This window comes from Leptodactylus fuscus, chromosome 5, assembly GCF_031893055.1.
Source record: "Leptodactylus fuscus isolate aLepFus1 chromosome 5, aLepFus1.hap2, whole genome shotgun sequence".
Taxonomy (NCBI): Eukaryota; Metazoa; Chordata; class Amphibia; order Anura; family Leptodactylidae; genus Leptodactylus; species Leptodactylus fuscus.
In genome coordinates, this window is record NC_134269.1 from 108,696,048 (window position 1) to 108,716,573 (window position 20,526).

Here is a 20,526-nt window from a genome sequence, read left to right on the forward strand (position 1 = left end):
CATAGTTAATGCTTCTTCAGTCTTCACCTAAGAACTTCCAAGAAATTTCTATGGTGTAACGTAGAAGAGCTAATCTTATAACTGTATGCCTGGGTGTACCGATCCAGTGCAGCAGAATTGCAGTGTTCAGTTTCTTACTGGAAAGAAAGCATTTGAGTAAGAAGAGGAAAATGTGAATAATCTGTAAAGATGAGTTATGGTAACTACAATCCTACAGAGGGCGATAATTAGTCGCGCTGTGTCGACTTAAATGTATTTAACACCTGGCTGTTAAAAAGACTAAATTGATGAATTGTTTTTAAAGCAGTCATTTTATTGAGTCCCCTCGTGTGTGTGCCTTTCTATGCAGAGATTAGACATTGATATAGATTTACAGCTCTGACCCAGGGGACAACCTGTCCATCCATGAGCAAAACGTCTTTAAGAAACTGAATCTATGAACAGGGAGGGAAAAAAAACCCTGTGTGCAACAACGCATATCAAGCAGCCAATTTGTCTCATTGTGGATGCCTCATTGCTTGATTTCTTCTTCTTTTATGTACAGCTCCTGCAGCAAGCCACCTCCTCCAGTAACCTGGGTGCATTTAGCGGTATTCAGCAAATGGCTGGTAAGTGGAGAAAAAAGCATTTAATTTTAGCCAATTATGCCCTATTTTCTCCAGCTCTTAAGTTCTTTTGCACTAATGATGTTCTGTTAAAAAGGGACACCCCTCTGTTAAATTCTCAATTGAAACACTTGCTCTCTTAGAAATGGAAAATTGAACCAACTGCTCCGAGGTTGAACAAGTAGTTTATCCTGCATTAGTCACCCGCCATTTGTCCTAAGCAACCAATTGTAAAAGGCAGGAGAGCTTTTAGTCCCTGCAGCTGCATCATATTCTAATAATGGTGACGACAAAACAACCACAGGACCTCGGTTTAACTTCTATGGAGATTGCAATGTTCTGGCAACCCATTTAGCGACAACGCAGGCATTTTATAAAAAGCAGTGAACGCTGGGAGGAAAAATGTTCTGACCTTCTTCGGCAAAAACTAAAATTACAGGCATTGAGTCGATACGGGATTAAAATCCATTTTAAACCTTGCAGAGTGGACTGGTTGCAAAGGAAGCCCAGACAACAAAATTACACAATAAACATTTCTTTCCTCATTTCCCCCCCGAAATATAAAATTATCCTTTCGTTTCCAAAAATCAAAGCTGGCCTCTATTTGAAAGGCTGTGAGTTGAAGAATTTCTCTGTAATGAGCTCTGCCTGTAGTAGCTGATGTGTAGTGATTAGTGAAAGGTCATTCCTACTGTGTGACCTTCCATGCTGATATTCTAACTTAACATGGAGCTGCAGAAGGCAGGACGTGCGGTAAATCAGAGCTTGGATGCCCATTATGCCTGCCGTGAAAAACTGTGAGAAAGCTTTCTCTTTGTTTGATGCAAAAGCAAAACAATTTGGAGCATTAATGTGGCTGTATTTTATTTTAATCATGACCCCCACTGCATCAATGAATATGTAATCTGCACAAACAAGGACAAAACGTCCCTGTTTTTTCCATCCTGGACTGTGTTATTCGCTGTTTTCTACAGTGCCCTGCCTACTTAATATTACAGTCTAGGTCTAGCCTTTGTGTGTGGAGCAGGTTCTTTTGTCCTTGCCATGCTGTACCTTTACATGCTTTTCTATTATGCTTTGCATTTCACTAAAGAGTCATTGTCCTAAAATAGAAAAATCTTGCACATAAGTTAAAAGTGACAAGTGACTGACGGAGGCACTGAGAAAGAAGGCAAGTTGTTCAGAAAAAGGAATAAGCACATTCTAACTACACCCATAGAAAAGCTTTACATTTAGTTTCTTTTTAATACTATACAAAGCACATTGTTGGTATAATGGAAGTCCATATTTTGACTTTATAGATTTTTAATGGTAGAAATAATGGCTGAATACATGCGTGACATGGGATGATAAGATTAAATTAGACAGATGACAAATTCATCAAAGCGATTTCCATAGTTAGAGACAACCAAGTAGGGTTTATTGCTATAAGATTCTTCTGCTCAGCATCAGGTACAATAAAAATACAAAAAAACCCCCCAAAAAACAGAAAAGACATTAAAACAAGGCAATGAGGGTATGCCATCCACCCTTGTTTACTTAACCAAAATCTTCAATATGTGAGTAGTCTTCACTATATAACCAGTCCATGAATGGCCATAATTAATGCACAATAGGAGGAAAAATTTAGAGATTTGGCACTTGACACCACATGAGTGTAACAGAGGGTGAAGATTGTGAATAATTTAATTGTATTACACAGGAAATTGGGGAGGATAGACAGAGTTATGGCTCTGAAGATAATTGAGATAAAAAGTAGATAATTCATGAAACTTGTTCACAACCTTGTAACAAGAGGTATGTCTTTTTTTTTTTTATGTAGATTGTGAGCCCCACATAGAGCTCACAATGTACATTTTTTCCCTATCAGTATGTTTTTTTGGGTTTTTTTGGAATATGGGATGGGTATCCCAAACACGGGGAGAACATACAAACTCCTTGCAGATGGCTTTTTTGCCCTTGGCGGGATTTGAGCACCAGGACTCCAGCGCTGCAAGGCTGCAGTGCTAACCACTGAGCCACCGTGTGGCCCCCCCCCCATAAAAAGAAGTATGTCTTAATGACCTAAGATACCACCTTGGTTGGCGGAAAGTTGATACCCTGTTTGATGTTTTGTGCAACACGTTATCCTGTATTCGGGGAGTGTGAGATACTGACAGCACGTAGTTTTGGTTAATATGATGCTTGCTGATCTCTCTGTTACGTGTATAGCAAAACGTGTTTAGTGTATGTAGTCGGCACCCACTATAAAGGTCATAATAAAGAGGAAGAGGGTGATGGTCCCTATAGATGAATCCTGACTACACTACTTTAGTGCTTGCAGCTACCACAGGACAATCTTCTACATCTGTCGATTTTCCTGAGTTTTGGATGTTAAAAGATCTGAGTAGAAATGTGAAACACATAAATTAATGGGCAAAAGGACGGATTGCCATAACTATACTATAAATGCAGTAGAAACTACCACACATCCAAACACCAATTATTCTTCTGTCTCCTGTCTGGACTATCTGTCTATTTCAGATTGTAACTTTCTGGAATGTGGAAGAATATTTTTAGACTGCAAAATTGTTTGGAGATCTTATTAGCATTAATTTATGACTGTTTGGTAGTGTATTTATTTCAAGAGTTATGTCATTTCTCTATACTAACTTAAATTGAATTTATTTCACAGCATACTGTAGATGGCACACGTAGCATCATTTTTACAGTCCAAGGTCCCACCAAGTTAGTCTAATCATACACATTAAGACATCAAGATCTCAATACACGCAACTGTATTTAATAATCCAAATGTTATTCTTGCAACATAACTGATACATAGCTATGCAGTGTAAGAGCCTGCTTCTTTAAATGTGCATGACTGTTTTCTAATGGGAGTTTCCTGTTGGAAACGAGAGTTTATCACTTGAGGGTTTCTCATCTGTGCGTTTTATTGTTTTCTAGATTCTAACTTCAGTTCCAATAAGACTTTCAATATTTTTACTGGTACAAGTCTCTCCCCACAGATATTCTGTGATCAGTTGGTACAGCAACTCATTATTGCACTGGCATCTTTGAGTAATCTAAACCTGCTGTCTGACAATATAAATTGGCCTGGAGATGTAAAGATCACTGAATTATTTTCTCATCTTAACACCTGCTGGCTGTTGATTTTTTTCCCTTTCTTATTTTTTCATATTTACTTTTTATCTAATATATGAGTAAAGACAGGCCGTAAGACCCTAGAATACTGAAAGAGTGTTACAAGCTATTTTCTGTGGCCAAAAATAAAATACATTTTTATGTAGCTTATAAAGGCCTGCGTTCTATTTTTTCTAGTTTTATCGGCAGTCATGCAAGTAAGAGAGCATGTTATGCGTACTTTACATTAACATACATTTTATATATACAACCAATGAGTAGTATTGCACAAATTATATTTTACATATTTTATATTTTATAATATATGTATGCATATTAGCTCTCTATCCAAAAATAGAAAACTGCAGCTCAAGTGTTGCTAGAGGCAGTTTTTTCTTTTAAGAAATAAACCTAATTTGCATATATATATATATATATATATATATATATTTAGATATATTGAAATATCTTTAACAAAAACGACTATATATATATATATATATATATATATATATATATATATATATATATATATATAATATAATAATATAATTTTTATGACAAAAATAATTTTAAAAGAGGCATAAATATAACAGACTTGTAATTTTTAGATCATTAAGCACATATATTGTATTCTGTGATGAATGGACAACCAATGCAGTCACTGGCACCATGTTTTACTGTACTAACCATAAGTACCCTTGTCTGCTTCCTGACATTGCCCACCTGAAAGTACAAAGTATAAGTAACATACCAGTCACTAAAATTAACATCACTGATTGCTTGGTAATAGTAAAGATAGAGAAATAATTCCAACAGCACTGGAGTCAATGGAGCAGCACCTATTAACAGAAGCACAGAACTGGAGTTGATGGCGTTGGTGAAAAGTCTTCTTTATGGCTCTGATTACACTTATATTTTTTAGTTTGTCTAACTTGTCACCGTTACATTAGATATAGAGAAGTGATTTCTTTAGCATCCCTATGGATTTTAGTATGATTTTAGCATCAGCAGTTGGCTTCTAGTTATCCTTCATCAAGTTTCTGTTAATTTTCATTAGTCGAACCTTGTACTCTGCTATTATCAGTAAAAAGCATGCATATAGAGGGAGATTCCTCTGGCATCTGTTTAGCTACAATTAATTGGAAATGTCTCAATGGCAAAGGCATACCGCCTTGGTAAACTCATGCACAGTGTAAAGTGCAAAATGTGGAAGGCAAAAACAAATACCTAGGACCGGGTGTGAGGAGGCAGCAAAGTACGGTAAATAGCCTAATCTGTGCTGGTTAAATCTGTACTGTGATTGGTTGCTGAGCAAGAAATACTATAAAATAGTTGTATAGCTGTCAGCAGTATCAGGTTATCGTGATAAGGTATATATTACACACTGAGCAATCTATGCATTCACATTATACAGCCGATTATTGTGGTACCCCTTCTTTGACTTGCTGCCATGTTGTTGCCTTAAAATATATAAAAGCCACCCAAGCCAAAGTAAGGAATCATTATTCATAAGCAAACTTGTGGGAATCATTACCTTTATTACTTTCTTAATAACAGTCTCATGAGATGTCATAAGCATCCACTACTGTATCAGCTGTAGGGAAAAATATAATGCGTTACAACATTGTCTTTACAAAATATAATCAACACTAGAGAAAATTGGGTACTATTCCGTTATCGGGCCAGCAGCAGCGCATTTCAGCACCAGCTTTCGGGACAGCAGTTCAGTTCAGCAGCGGGAATTACAATGACATCCGAGGACTGCTGGCCCGATGCTTGTGCCCAGTAGCCAGTACATCAATGACCCCCCCTCCATCTCCTCCTCCTTCCAGTGCTGCCCCCCAGCTCTCCTTACATCTACCCCGTACCCTCTCCCCGCCACATGACTAAGCCGATGCTGGCCCGATGATAGAGGCCGTGCTTGTGTGTAGTAGGCAGTACATCGATCGATGCCCTCATCCTCCTCTTCCTTCCAGTGCTGCCCCCCAGCTCTTCTTACATCTGCCCCGTACCCTCTCCCTGTAATAGGCCTCACCGTAAATCTTGAGCAATGAATGCTACTAGATAGCCGCCGGACGCTGCAGAAAGTTTGTCCCTCCGGCTCGCTGTAGCTCACCGTTCCTATAGTCGGCGTGTTTCTTGTCAGGGCCTGGATTGAGCCCCGGTGTCTTTCCTTTCGGTCTCGGTACTAGCGCTGAGGTGAGGCCTAGTCGTGTGGCGGGGAGAGGGTACGGGGAAGATGTAAGGAGAGCTGGGGGGCAGCACTGGCAGGAGGAGAAGGATGGGGGAGGGGGGTCATCGATGTACTGGTTACTGGGCACAAGCATCGGGCCAGCAGTCCTCGGATGTCATTGTAATTCCCGCTGCTGAACTGCTGTCCCGAAAGCTGCTGCTGAACTGCGCTGCTGCTGGCCCGATAACGGAATAGTACCGAAAATTGCATAGGCCTTATCAGAAAAAAATCAGATGTATTCTATTAAATGAACACATACTGGTCGCTATTCACTGGTCGATCTGACCACAATTCCCACTGCTGTCAACAGTTGTTAACAGCAGAAAAAAACAACATCTGCTTTACTCCACATATAGAATACGGCTGTGTGCAGGGCTTGCCTGATGTTTTATTTAACACCTGTTGTTCTGTTTGCTTCAGGTTTGCAGCTGGGAGACTTTGATAATAAAAAGCAAGTAGTTTATATAAAGTCTCACTTGCAGGTGAACATAGGTTAACAAGGGCAATACATAACTGCTGTCACTATAGCATCCACTGCACGTTATTCATCCAGCTGCGAACATTTCTATCACTTATGTCAAATCATTGAGTGAGAGGACTGTAAATAAACAACATCATATATAATCATTTATCCTGACAATTTTAGGCAATTTAAACATTGAAATTTTTTAATGAGACTATTTATAACTCTGTGGTTGAAGAAGTGAGAGGTTGTGCAGCATAGCAAAAGGCAAGTCATCCAAACAGATTCTAGTTTTTAACCCCTTAAGGACTAAGACTACATTCAGACAACCAAGTTGCAAAATGACCATGATAAATGTCCCTTTTTCACGACTGCCTTGCACTCAAGTGACATCCTTTTTTACAGATCCTCTATACATTTCAGTTTATGGCGGATCCGTGAAAAGGGCCAGAAATAGAACATGACCTGTATTTTGACGGTCTGTCACAATAACGGTCATGTGAATACTCCTTCATTCTCTGATAGTGAAATTAATGCTGGAGTGTGACATTCATTAAAAAAATTCACTGTTGTGTGAATGCAGCCCAAGGCTGAGTCCCCTCGGTGCAGAAACTCAGCTTTTTTTGTTAGCTTTTTTTGAGCCAAAGCGAAGAGTGGCTACATAAGGAATGAAAAATATCTAGGAAGTTCTTATACTATTTTTTACTCATTTACTACTAATTTTGGTGTTTTTTTTATCTAGAATGTGATGGTATACCTAATTTTTGCTAGAACATTATGGCTCTGTCTAGTATTATGAACAGACATACCTCACTTACACAGATTCAGATTATCACTGTATATTGCAGTGTTTAAATTCTGGCATTGCTTTAACATACAGTACATACATTGAGACGTATCTGTTGGGCACTAGTTTCTGAACACAAAATGCAAACACATTGCAGAATTTCCTTTAAGGATAAGGCCCCACATTGTGGACAAGCCGCTTTTTTGTTGCAGATTTTGTTGAAATGGGAAATAAATGAAGCACTTATACTTCTTCCTTCTGATCAGTTCTCTTCTCACTTTAGCATAAAAAATGCAGCAAAATCTTCAACAAAAAGGCAGATTTTTCACTACTTGGAATCTCAGCCTTAGGGAAATTCCTCATTGTGCTCCTCTGGAAAGACTGTGGCAAAAACATGCAGAATTGGGTGGTTTTCTTGCTGCTGCTGACCTGCAGGAATTACTTTGCACTCCCCATTGTTTTTCATTTGCGGGTTACATCATGTGAATGAGATTTGTTTAGTCCCATCTACAATATCGCTCCTGTAAGTTATAGCAGGAAACCCAATGAAACCCCTGCATGTGTGGCACAGGTCTTGAAGGGGTAGTCCAGTTGTTTGTCATTTTTTTTCAGCATAAAAAGCAATAAAATAACAAACAAACCAGGTCCACGATATTTACTGCCTGATTCAGAGTATCAAGGTATCACAGCTCAGCAACTGATTTGTTGATGTTCTGCTGTGCAGGTCAAAGGTCAGGAAGATTTGGAGCTCAAATGTAGACTCCCCACTCAATTTTCGGCTGAATGGACAGATATGTATATAGTATTTGCCATTTTAAGCCTCCATATGCCATAAAAGTACAACTGGTACATCCCTTTAAGTAAGAAATTGGTCATGCATGCCTACATGTATGTCAAGTTGCAGAATGCATTTCATTTATTGGTTTGGTAATAGCTACAGCTTTGCTGATATACCATTGGGGTATATTGAATACCTCCTGAAAGAGTAATTCCACCTTGGAATACACATGCTATATATCGGTTCCTAATGCTAAACTAGCAATTTATTTGCATTTTCCCACCTCCCCTGTATAAGTACGAGGGTAAAGCATATGGAATATGCTGTGTAGTGCCCACACAAGACAAGAAAATGTGTCTTTCAATGATATTCACATATGTTACTAGTATTAAAATAAGCAGGACATTGTTCACACAGAAGCTAATTGAGCTTGTATATAATTAGTATCTCTTATGTTCTGTATTGACCATTTTCTATTATTATATTGTATATTGAATCTCTCTACAAATAATTATTCTTGCTTGTCATATTTACTGCACATCAAGGGGCAAAGCATGTTAATGTAATAATATAAAATAATCTATTGCTTGTCATCTTCTCTTGGAGATTGTTCAGCATATTTTACAGCGAGCAATACATTAGCAAGAATAGACTCCATGGTAGATTTTAACACGAATACAATGTATTGTAAATGTATGTGATTATTCTTGTCTTGCCTAAATCATCACCAGATTTACACCATGCCAACCCTGATCGTATTTATTGTAAGGATAAATCTCATTTATACGGTAGTAATATTAAACAATTATCATTATATTTACATAGATTATTACATTGTAACAGTCTGTGAAGTAATATCTTTAATGTAATATACCACATATGTATTGGTATTTTTATAGGAACTCATGCATTCATTTTACTTTTACTTAAATAGATAAATACTGAACAAGAGGTAGATAGATAGATAGATAGATAGATAGATAGATAGATAGATAGATAGATAGATAGATAGAGAGATGTGAGCTAACATGGAAAAAAAAAACAGTTGTCCCTAATATGCAAATTCTAATAAAGCCTTTGGGGACATGGCAGAACCTAGATGGTATTTTGTTTCCAGCTCTGCCTCTTTACTGTAAAATCCCGCCTGGATCTCCCCTTCAGCTGATTGACATTCTGTCTTCTTTCCTGGTTCTTGACAGAGCTTGTGAAACAGCAGAAATCCTCCCAGTATCCAAGAGAATATTGTACTGGCAACAATCAACCCTCTATCCAGCAATGAAATGCATGGTCACCAGCACCCTCTATCTAGCAATAAAATGCATGGTCACCAGCACCTTTTCTACACTATTACAGCCAGATAGCTAGCCACCTAGTTATATAAAATCCCCAAAATAGACAGAACTCCAGTTTGAAGACTGAAACTATTATTGGAGTGCTGCCCTCTTTTGGATTCTATTATATAGCCTTTGGCTCTGGACTGTGGGATGTGTGTCCAACTTTATGTGATATCTGTTGGAACAGCACACCTTTGTAATGCATAGCTAATAAATTTATAAGTTTAAGCTTTTTTACATTCCACATTTTTCTCACTGATTCCCCTGCATTTTGTACTTTATACCTAGATAGATAGGTATGTGATAGACAGTTACATAAATATATATAAATATATCAATTTCAATAGATAGATATGATAGAATAGGTATATACATAATTATGTGATAGGTAAATCAGTGATAGCTACATGGATGGATGGATGGATGGATGGATAGATAGATAGATAGATAGATAGATAGATAGATAGATAGATAGATAGAGAAGGCTCAAAGGAAGAATGTAAGAAAATTGAAGAAAGCAACTACTGAATGTCCTGTACTTAGTCTTGCATTATCTAAGGGTTGTTACGTAATTGTTGATAATGACTTTCCAGTGTGCAAGAGCATGTCTGCAAAGGGCAGGCTCTGGCATGGAGAATCCACATATCGCACTTGTAAATAAGTCCTTATTTTCACAGAGCGGCATCTGTGACTGTACGGACACAGCAGCAATTTTCTGTGAATGTGCTAATAGGCCTTGTGAGAATGTTTTTATAACCACCCATCTGTCACTTTTTAACAGGCCTGATTGGCAAGCGCTCATAACAACTGACATCTGTTCGTGCTTATTGATATGCAGATTTATGATAATGGTTATGAACAATAAGACAAAAAATACCTAAGGTGAATGTTAAATTTTTGACTTGCCAACCCGAAAGAAAATAAATCTGTAAATCAATAAATCTCATTGTTTAAACTACTGTAAAATATATGCATTTGCACAAGATGAAACATCATATTAAAATTAATTGCTTAGAAAATACATGATACTGTTAGACATGGAAAACATATTCCAACAATCCAAATATGCAGATATCAAGGCAAAAACAAATCTAATGAAACCTATAAAACTACATGCATTATATGTGCAACATACATTATATTATATGTTATTAGTACTCAGAACATACAACACAAATGTGTTTCCATGTAGATTTTCTGCAATTCCATGCTGTTATTTTTATTTTTTTTCAAAAATCACAAACCTTAAGAGAAAGCAGCGTTGCTCTATTGATAATATTAGCATTGATTCTTCTGGCTATCAGAATATCTTGATAGGATTGCATCAAACTGATTGCATTTGCCACCAAAAAAATCCCAATATGGAAAATGTAGAGATGAAAAATACATTTTCTATGCATTTTCTTTCCGGAGCATGTATCATAGGGACACAGTGCATTGATGGATATCTATGTGCATATCACGGTTTTGTACATTGTGGACATATTACATAAATAACATGCTGTTCTGTAGCCTAAAACTGGTAATACACATATGATTTTTGTTAGCCAAATTGATGGACTTTAGCCATTTTAGTCAACAATTGGTCATGAAAATGCCATGAGTGGTGGCCAACAGCAGACTTCAGTCTGCCAAAAATAGTTCAGCGTTGCTGCAGATTTACAGCCAGCTGTAAGTCTAAGTCGAAAATGTAATTGTTTGCCATAACTGGCCAAAAATAGTCTTCAGCAGCAGCATATTTGCAAATTAACAACAATGGAGAAGTTTAGTTGTTAATGGTGAGTATAGGCAACTTAATACTTTGTTCACACTGGGGTCATGGCTTCTGTCTTACATGTCCCATGACACATATGGAATATTCATTTTGATGGATCATTTTTTTTTAAATTTCTTTACTTATCCTAAGAGGTCATATTGACTTATAATGGATCTGTCCGTTTTCTGTATAACAAAAAAAGCAACAAGTAACTTAAATCTTCAAAAATGACCTAACATGTGAAAATAGTTGCCTCTACCGTCTGAAAATGTATGCACCAAATTTCCCCACACTTTATATTTCAATGGCAGGGTGCATTCATTGTTTAGGTATAAAGAGCTTTATGACAATACTTAGAGCCTCTTTGAATTCAATACAATTGACTAAAAGGAAAATGCCTGACGTACTTTTTTTGCAAATATAGTTTTTTTTTATTATTTATTTTTGTCACTTGAAGTTAAATAGGTTCTTAGACATGTATTTTGTGCTATTGAAATGGGCTAATACCTAGTCTTCCAATAACTCTGTGACACTACCATTTCCATCAGGTCTGGCAATTTTCAGATTTCATCACAAAGCATGAGCAAAGCCAGAAACCTACTTGCAAAGCAGTGAATTCTTTTTTTACGTTGTCCCTGAAGGTTTCTTTTGTTTCCCACACAGGCATGAATGCTTTGCAATTACAGAATTTGGCTACTTTAGCAGCTGCAGCAGCCGCAGCCCAAACCTCCGCAACCACCACCAATGCAAATCCTCTCTCCACAACGACTAGCGCACTGGGAGCGCTAACAAGCCCGGGTGAGACGTGTTTTCTGTCTGTCACATGGAACATTCTTCTAGGATGTCCAAAGAAAACATTTGTGTCGCCAATTCCATCTTTTTTATCATTGAACTGTTCTAGAGGATTTCTAGATTTTGATGTAATAATTGTTATTGTTGACATTTCCATCTTATTTGCCTTTATTTCATTCCCCATTCTCTTGGTTAATTTGATGTGGTGATGATACTTGTATGTGGTGGCCTGGTTGCATATAATGTGGGCCCCTGTTTATATAATTTGGCAAAAGTGGAGGTGCTGCAGATAAGAATCAGTTATATCAACGTTTGGAACTTATGCTGAAAATGACAGCTTGATTCCAATTGGATGCTATGTTTGTTTTGGTTCTATAGATGTGCTACTTTGTTGGCTATTTTACTATGGCTGCCGCCAGCACCAGGCAGATACAGACAAGTGTTGGGGCCCACAGGGCTTAGGGGGGCCCACTCAGCTTCCACAATGAGTGCTTCCTTCTATACAGGTGAAAGATTACATTAGTTACAGGAGTGAATAGTGAGTACAGATTTCATGATTACTTACCGCTCTTAGTTCCTGGAACTCCTGTTCCTTCCCTGCTGTCACTTACAGGGTTATATGTGCCAAGAGCCATGTGAAGGAATAGAAATTCCAGAGAGCTAAGCGTAGTGAATAATTATGAAATCCATACTTAACATTCTTACTAGTGCAATAAGCCCTTTAATCTGTATTGATGATAGCACTCATTGCTGAAGCTAACTGGGTCCCCAGGTGCTGTGTGCACTGACACTTGGCCAGGTTTGTTGGGTGCTGGTGCCAGCCCTGTATTTGGCAGCTGAGAATATTGTCACACATGTGCCTTTTTTTTATATAACAGAAATGATTTTGCATGTGATGATTTGCACGTACAAATGACCACATAGTTGAGTCATTGAGATTTACACTGCATGCTGCTGCATTATAGTGCACCTTGTTGGCATTATGTTGCGCTGGTTTTTTTGTACTGTATATGTAATAGTCCTCACATATTTTACTTCTAGTTAAAATAACCACTGTTTATGTGAACATCAATCCATAACTGAACAGCTCAGCTATGTTTTCTATAATACTATTTAATGGCCACCAACTACCATTTGAAGGGAGTATGCGTTTTAGTGCAGGAGCGCCATCTTAATAGTTCACAAGCACAAGCACAGCATTTAGCTTGTGGTATTTCTGCGGCATTATTGGAGTTGAGCCTCATTATCTACAACCTTTAGCAGGCCATACATGTTGTCAGAGCCCCCTCCATTTTGCCAGATATGGTACCTATATAATGTGTATCGTATTTAGAGATGAGCGAACACTAAAATGTTCGAGGTTCGAAATTCGATTCGAACAGCCGCTCACTGTTCGAGTGTTCGAATGGGTTTCGAACCCCATTATAGTCTATGGGGAACATAAACTCGTTAAGGGGGAAACCCAAATTCGTGTCTGGAGGGTCACCAAGTCCACTATGACACCCCAGGAAATGATACCAACACCCTGGAATGACACTGGGACAGCAGGGGAAGCATGTCTGGGGGCATAAAAGTCACTTTATTTCATGGAAATCCCTGTCAGTTTGCGATTTTCGCAAGCTAACTTTTCCCCATAGAAATGCATTGGCCAGTGCTGATTGGCCAGAGTACGGAACTCGACCAATCAGCGCTGGCTCTGCTGGAGGAGGCGGAGTCTAAGATAGCTCCACACCAGTCTCCATTCAGGTCCGACCTTAGACTCCGCCTCCTCCGGCAGAGCCAGCGCTGATTGGCCGAAGGCTGGCCAATGCATTCCTATGCGAATGCAGACTTAGCAGTGCTGAGTCAGTTTTGCTCAACTACACATCTGATGCACACTCGGCACTGCTACATCAGATGTAGCAATCTGATGTAGCAGAGCCGAGGGTGCACTAGAACCCCTGTGCAAACTCAGTTCACGCTAATAGAATGCATTGGCCAGCGCTGATTGGCCAATGCATTCTATTAGCCCGATGAAGTAGAGCTGAATGTGTGTGCTAAGCACACACATTCAGCACTGCTTCATCAAGCCAATACAATGCATTAGCCAGTGCTGATTGGCCAGAGTACGGAATTCGGCCAATCAGCGCTGGCTCTGCTGGAGGAGGCGGAGTCTAAGATCGCTCCACACCAGTCTCCATTCAGGTCCGACCTTAGACTCCGCCTCCTCCGGCAGAGCCAGCGCTGATTGGCCGAAGGCTGGCCAATGCATTCCTATGCGAATGCAGACTTAGCAGTGCTGAGTCAGTTTTGCTCAACTACACATCTGATGCACACTCGGCACTGCTACATCAGATGTAGCAATCTGATGTAGCAGAGCCGAGGGTGCACTAGAACCCCTGTGCAAACTCAGTTCACGCTAATAGAATGCATTGGCCAGCGCTGATTGGCCAATGCATTCTATTAGCCCGATGAAGTAGAGCTGAATGTGTGTGCTAAGCACACACATTCAGCACTGCTTCATCAAGCCAATACAATGCATTAGCCAGTGCTGATTGGCCAGAGTACGGAATTCGGCCAATCAGCGCTGGCCAATGCATTCTATTAGCCCGATGAAGTAGAGCTGAATGTGTGTGCTAAGCACACACATTCAGCACTGCTTCATCAAGCCAATACAATGCATTAGCCAGTGCTGATTGGCCAGAGTACGGAATTCGGCCAATCAGCGCTGGCTCTGCTGGAGGAGGCGGAGTCTAAGATCGCTCCACACCAGTCTCCATTCAGGTCCGACCTTAGACTCCGCCTCCTCCGGCAGAGCCAGCGCTGATTGGCCGAAGGCTGGCCAATGCATTCCTATGCGAATGCAGACTTAGCAGTGCTGAGTCAGTTTTGCTCAACTACACATCTGATGCACACTCGGCACTGCTACATCAGATGTAGCAATCTGATGTAGCAGAGCCGAGGGTGCACTAGAACCCCTGTGCAAACTCAGTTCACGCTAATAGAATGCATTGGCCAGCGCTGATTGGCCAATGCATTCTATTAGCCCGATGAAGTAGAGCTGAATGTGTGTGCTAAGCACACACATTCAGCACTGCTTCATCAAGCCAATACAATGCATTAGCCAGTGCTGATTGGCCAGAGTACGGAATTCGGCCAATCAGCGCTGGCCAATGCATTCTATTAGCCCGATGAAGTAGAGCTGAATGTGTGTGCTAAGCACACACATTCAGCACTGCTTCATCAAGCCAATACAATGCATTAGCCAGTGCTGATTGGCCAGAGTACGGAATTCGGCCAATCAGCGCTGGCTCTGCTGGAGGAGGCGGAGTCTAAGGTCGGACCTGAATGGAGACTGGTGTGGAGCGATCTTAGACTCCGCCTCCTCCAGCAGAGCCAGCGCTGATTGGCCGAATTCCGTACTCTGGCCAATCAGCACTGGCTAAAGCATTGTATTGGCGTGATGAAGCAGTGCTGAATGTGTGTGCTTAGCACACACATTCAGCTCTACTTCATCGGGCTAATAGAATGCATTGGCCAGCGCTGATTGGCCGAATTCCGTACTCTGGCCAATCAGTGCTGGCCAATGCATTCTATTAGCTTGATGAAGCAGAGTGTGCACAAGGGTTCAAGCGCACCCTCGGCTCTGATGTAGCAGAGCCGAGGCTGCACTTGAACCCTTGTGCAGCCTCGGCTCTGCTACATCAGAGCCGAGGGTGCGCTTGAACCCTTGTGCACACTCTGCTTCATCAAGCTAATAGAATGCATTGGCCAGCGCTGATTGGCCAATGTATTCTATTAGCCTGATGAAGTAGAGCTGAATGTGTGTGCTAAGCACACACATTCAGCTCTACTTCATCGGGCTAATAGAATGCATTGGCCAGCGCTGATTGGCCAGAGTACGGAACTCGACCAATCAGCGCTGGCTCTGCTGGAGGAGGCGGAGTCTAAGATCGCTCCACACCAGTCTCCATTCAGGTCCGACCTTAGACTCCGCCTCCTCCAGCAGAGCCAGCGCTGATTGGCCGAATTCCGTACTCTGGCCAATCAGCACTGGCTAATGCATTGTATTGGCGTGATGAAGCAGTGCTGAATCTGTGTGCTTAGCACACACATTCAGCTCTACTTCATCGGGCTAATAGAATGCATTGGCCAATCAGCGCTGGCCAATGCATTCTATTAGCGTGAACTGAGTTTGCACAGGGGTTCTAGTGCACCCTCGGCTCTGCTACATCAGATTGCTACATCTGATGTAGCAGTGCCGAGTGTGCATCAGATGTGTAGTTGAGCAAAACTGACTCAGCACTGCTAAGTCTCTGCATTCGCATAGGAATGCATTGGCCAGCCTTCGGCCAATCAGCGCTGGCTCTGCCGGAGGAGGCGGAGTCTAAGGTCGGACCTGAATGGAGACTGGTGTGGAGCGATCTTAGACTCCGCCTCCTCCAGCAGAGCCAGCGCTGATTGGTCGAGTTCCGTACTCTGGCCAATCAGCGCTGGCCAATGCATTCTATTAGCCCGATGAAGTAGAGCTGAATGTGTGTGCTTAGCACACACATTCAGCTCTACTTCATCAGGCTAATAGAATACATTGGCCAATCAGCGCTGGCCAATGCATTCTATTAGCTTGATGAAGCAGAGTGTGCACAAGGGTTCAAGCGCACCCTCGGCTCTGATGTAGCAGAGCTGAGGGTGCACAAGGGTTCAAGTGCACCCTCGGCTCTCCTACATCAGAGCCGAGGGTGCGCTTGAACCCTTGTGCAGCCTCGGCTCTGCTACATCAGAGCCGAGGGTGCGCTTGAACCCTTGTGCACACTCTGCTTCATCAAGCTAATAGAATGCATTGGCCAGCACTGATTGGCCAGAGTACGGAATTCGGCCAATCAGCGCTGGCCAATGCATCCCTATGGGAAAAAGTTTATCTCACAAAAATCACAATTACACACCCGATAGAGCCCCAAAAAGTTATTTTTAATAACATTCCCCCCTAAATAAAGGTTATCCCTAGCTATCCCTGCCTGTACAGCTATCCCTGTCTCATAGTCACAAAGTTCACATTCTCATATGACCCGGATTTGAAATCCACTATTCGTCTAAAATGGAGGTCACCTGATTTCGGCAGCCAATGACTTTTTCCAATTTTTTTCAATGCCCCCAGTGTCGTAGTTCCTGTCCCACCTCCCCTGCGCTGTTATTGGTGCAAAAAAGGCGCCAGGGAAGGTGGGAGGGGAATCGAATTTTGGCGCACTTTACCACGTGGTGTTCGATTCGATTCGAACATGGCGAACACCCTGATATCCGATCGAACATGTGTTCGATAGAACACTGTTCGCTCATCTCTAATCGTATTCTTACTCTACAACAACAGCAGATGACAAGGAATGATAGATTGGGCATGGAGTCAGTCAGCTGCTTGTTTCCCTCTAGTGTCAGCTGGGGTAAGCGTGCATATTTATTGGAGATTCAGTAGAAATAGTTGTTGGCTAAATGTACAATAGTCAGCTTTTGTGTGCAGCTAGATTTCTTTCACTGCTGCACTTCTATGTTTTTCTTGTGTACAATTATTATTCTTATTTTTTGTGCACATGACTATTACTTATGGTTGTGGAGGTTTTTATTGTTTTTCTTATGGATTAATTAAGCAGACTTTTAATATAAAAGACAATGATATTTTAAGTGCCTGAATGACATGGCATTTCTGCATTGTAATGGCTACATTGCCTGCAAGTTATAATATGGTGTTGGCTCACTTTAATATAGAGTTAAGCTGAAGTTAAAAATTTATCCATAGCGTTTTCAAGCTCACTTTTTGGGTAACAAAGCATTCGTTCTTGAAATTGTGTGGCTTTGTTGAAGAAATGGTGTTACTTTGGCCTCTGCAGATATGTATTTCTGTGAGAGAATATGCCAAACACCACTCGGTAACACTCTTTCTATTAAAAAAAAGTTTAACAAAGCTTCTGTCATAATAAAAGCTTAGTGTCAATATCAAAAGCATTCTCTATGCTGAGTCTTGCAGGTTTTGCTATATCTTTGTGCAGCTTCCTTTTGTATTATTTGAGAATCCTTGGTTTTCAGCAGTGTCCTTTGAAAACAGCCTGTGTATTGAGTACATTTTTCTTTACTGTTGTAACAAACATTTACTTAAAAGGTGGTCACACTTCCTGAGTACTTAAACTGCTCAATAGCTAAAGCCATCCAATGGCGTTTTACCAATGCATATGTTTCATCTTAATGAAATGACTATTTTATTCTAACCAACTGACCTAGTGGTAGGACTATTGTTCTCTTCTGCCACACCATTGGGCCTCAGAAGATACCTTTCAATACAGTTATCTTCTCTCTTTTTCTCTCTCTAAGCCACGTTCCAATTTTAATAAAGGATAGAAAGATAGACAAATAGATAGATAGATAGATAGATAGATAGATAGATAGATAGCACAATATTCATAAATTTTTTTATTCTTCTATTAGTAACCTAGAACAAAAATGATTTCCAGTACATTGGGGAAAGGAAATATTCTTAAAATAAAATATGATTGCTTCCCTTTATGGAAATAGATCACAAGCATCTGTATGAATGGATTCTATGTCATCAATAAATTCCAATATCATAGATATACATAATCCGATACAAAAATTTGCCCTTGTTTACCTTTGCCCTTGATTTTAAGATGCTGTGCAAGATAACCGCAAGATAGACTCTGTCAAAAGATATATTTTTTATGTGCTTAGGTGTTTTGCCAAGGGTTTTTCTTTAAGTCATGATATTGCATTGTACAAAATTGGTGTCCTTAACCAAATTTAGGTTAAGGTAAGGTACTTTGTATACATAAAATAATATGGCTTTTTTGCCAGGTAGCCATAAGATCATTTGCAAGCATTGTGCAAAAATAGGTTGTTCGAGGAGCCTCATTCATGGAAAATGGGTGGCAAATTTTATGTTGTACATTACGCACCACCCTAACCATGCAGCTTATTCCACTGGCCACTCATTAATAAGGACTTTACTATTTTCCCTGCTGGGTGCCAAAACACAGGGGCACCACTAACGCTCAGTAACTTTTCTAGATACAGTGCCCTGTAATAAAACTCACTTAACTCCTTCATGGCCTTGCAGATTTTTATTCTACCTTAACAGGTATTGGATAGCAGTGGATAGCAGTGAACACATCCACATGTTCCTGTTGTTCAGCTATTTAATGTCCACATCAGTGCTATAGCTTCTGTTTTTTCTGTCCAATGTTGGAGCAAAACAATGGAAATAACAGGAACTAACCTTGGGTGTGAAAATTTCAAGATTATGCATCAGATTGAGGCAACAGGTGTTTGTCTCAATATTGTTAGCAGCAACACATTATCTTGTATAGCCAATTTATTAAACCCGTTTAGAGAGGTATATAAAACAAACCTAAATCCTCCTGCTTCTGACTCACCAGAGAGCGGTAAAACCTAGAAAAAAAATTGGTAAATGTTTAATGATGACAACAGTGCCCTGATGAATGTTCTTTTTTTATTCTACGAAGTACCTCCCAGTAGCATTCCCTTAAGTGATCTATGCTAACTTTGTGCAGTAACTTAAAAGGTGAGATTCCCTTTGTTGAAAAGAACACCTAGGGCAATAAGATGTTTCCTTTGTTTCCTGGCCTGAAAAATTAGAGTAGAATATTTTCTAAATTGCCTTTGGTTAACTAAATGTCCCCTTTAATTATAGAAGACATGTAAGGACAAATGCAAAAAATATATAGTGTTGAGAATGAAACAACTGTAAGAGAAGCAGAGATACAGCTGATATAGAGCGCCTTTGTTCTATTATTTATCATCTATGAATTACTTCTTGTTTCTGAGTACATAAAAATGTTTAGCTTAGAGTAAACCTCACATTGCCCAGCCAGTACTCAATGTGTGCCAACTAGGGTACCTATAGGTATTCAGCTATATATAACAACAGCTGGTTTTTTATTCTGTGAAATAACAAATAAGATGTGAAATAATGATACGGGTATACATAGGACTAAGGACCTTTCTTCGTAGCAGCCATTCATAGGTGATTTGGTAGCAGGTGGCAAGGTTGCTTCTCTAGCAAGGTACTTCCACCTACCAATAACTCAAATCTTGGCAGGAATATTCTAGAAGGCCCTGTAACAGCCACAACAATTGCTTTCTATGTAGTCTATTAACATGTGGTACTGTAACTTAAAGTGACCCTCTGCATTAACCTAGATTTGACAATGCAAATAATATCATCAATAGGTACAATAAGTGGTAATGGCAAAAAAGAGGACACGATCCCTTTTCAGGAAGATGTCAGAACTTACCTGGTCTTCTTATGTTTTTGGTGGGAAGATATGGCACTGTAATATGCATATGCTTATCAGTGCCTTGGTCCTACAGTGCCATCTCTATGGAAAGCCAGTGGCATTTTTAATAAGACAGTATGTTAAAAAGAAGTTTGTATCAATATGTTTAGTTACGCTGTTTAGTATTAAATAGGTATGCCCAAACTAGTAATAATCCAAAGCTTGGCCGCAGTGGTCACTTAGGTGTCACATGAGACCATTGCTATGCGGGTATTAGAAGTCATAATGACCATGTATATAATATACACAGTATTTATATACCATTTGAAGTAATATCTGTTCCATTATATATACAAATTGACCATACATTTTTAGG

The 20,526-nt window shown here is 39.9% G+C and overlaps 1 protein-coding gene across 21 annotated transcripts in view; it reads left to right on the plus strand.

Annotated features, from left to right (window-relative positions):
* The window catches only part of CELF2 (CUGBP Elav-like family member 2), a 432,202-nt gene that overhangs the window by 381,090 nt on the left and 30,586 nt on the right, over nt 1-20,526 (plus strand). For 19 of the 21 annotated variants that reach the window (XM_075273992.1, XM_075273993.1, XM_075273997.1 and 16 more), the window contains 2 exons: nt 545-608; nt 11,746-11,880. In XM_075273992.1, coding sequence (XP_075130093.1) covers nt 545-608; nt 11,746-11,880 — 199 coding nt within the window. The remainder of the gene's footprint in view (nt 1-544; nt 609-11,745; nt 11,881-20,526) is intronic. The other 2 variants (XM_075274012.1, XM_075274013.1) reach the window with 1 other exon arrangement.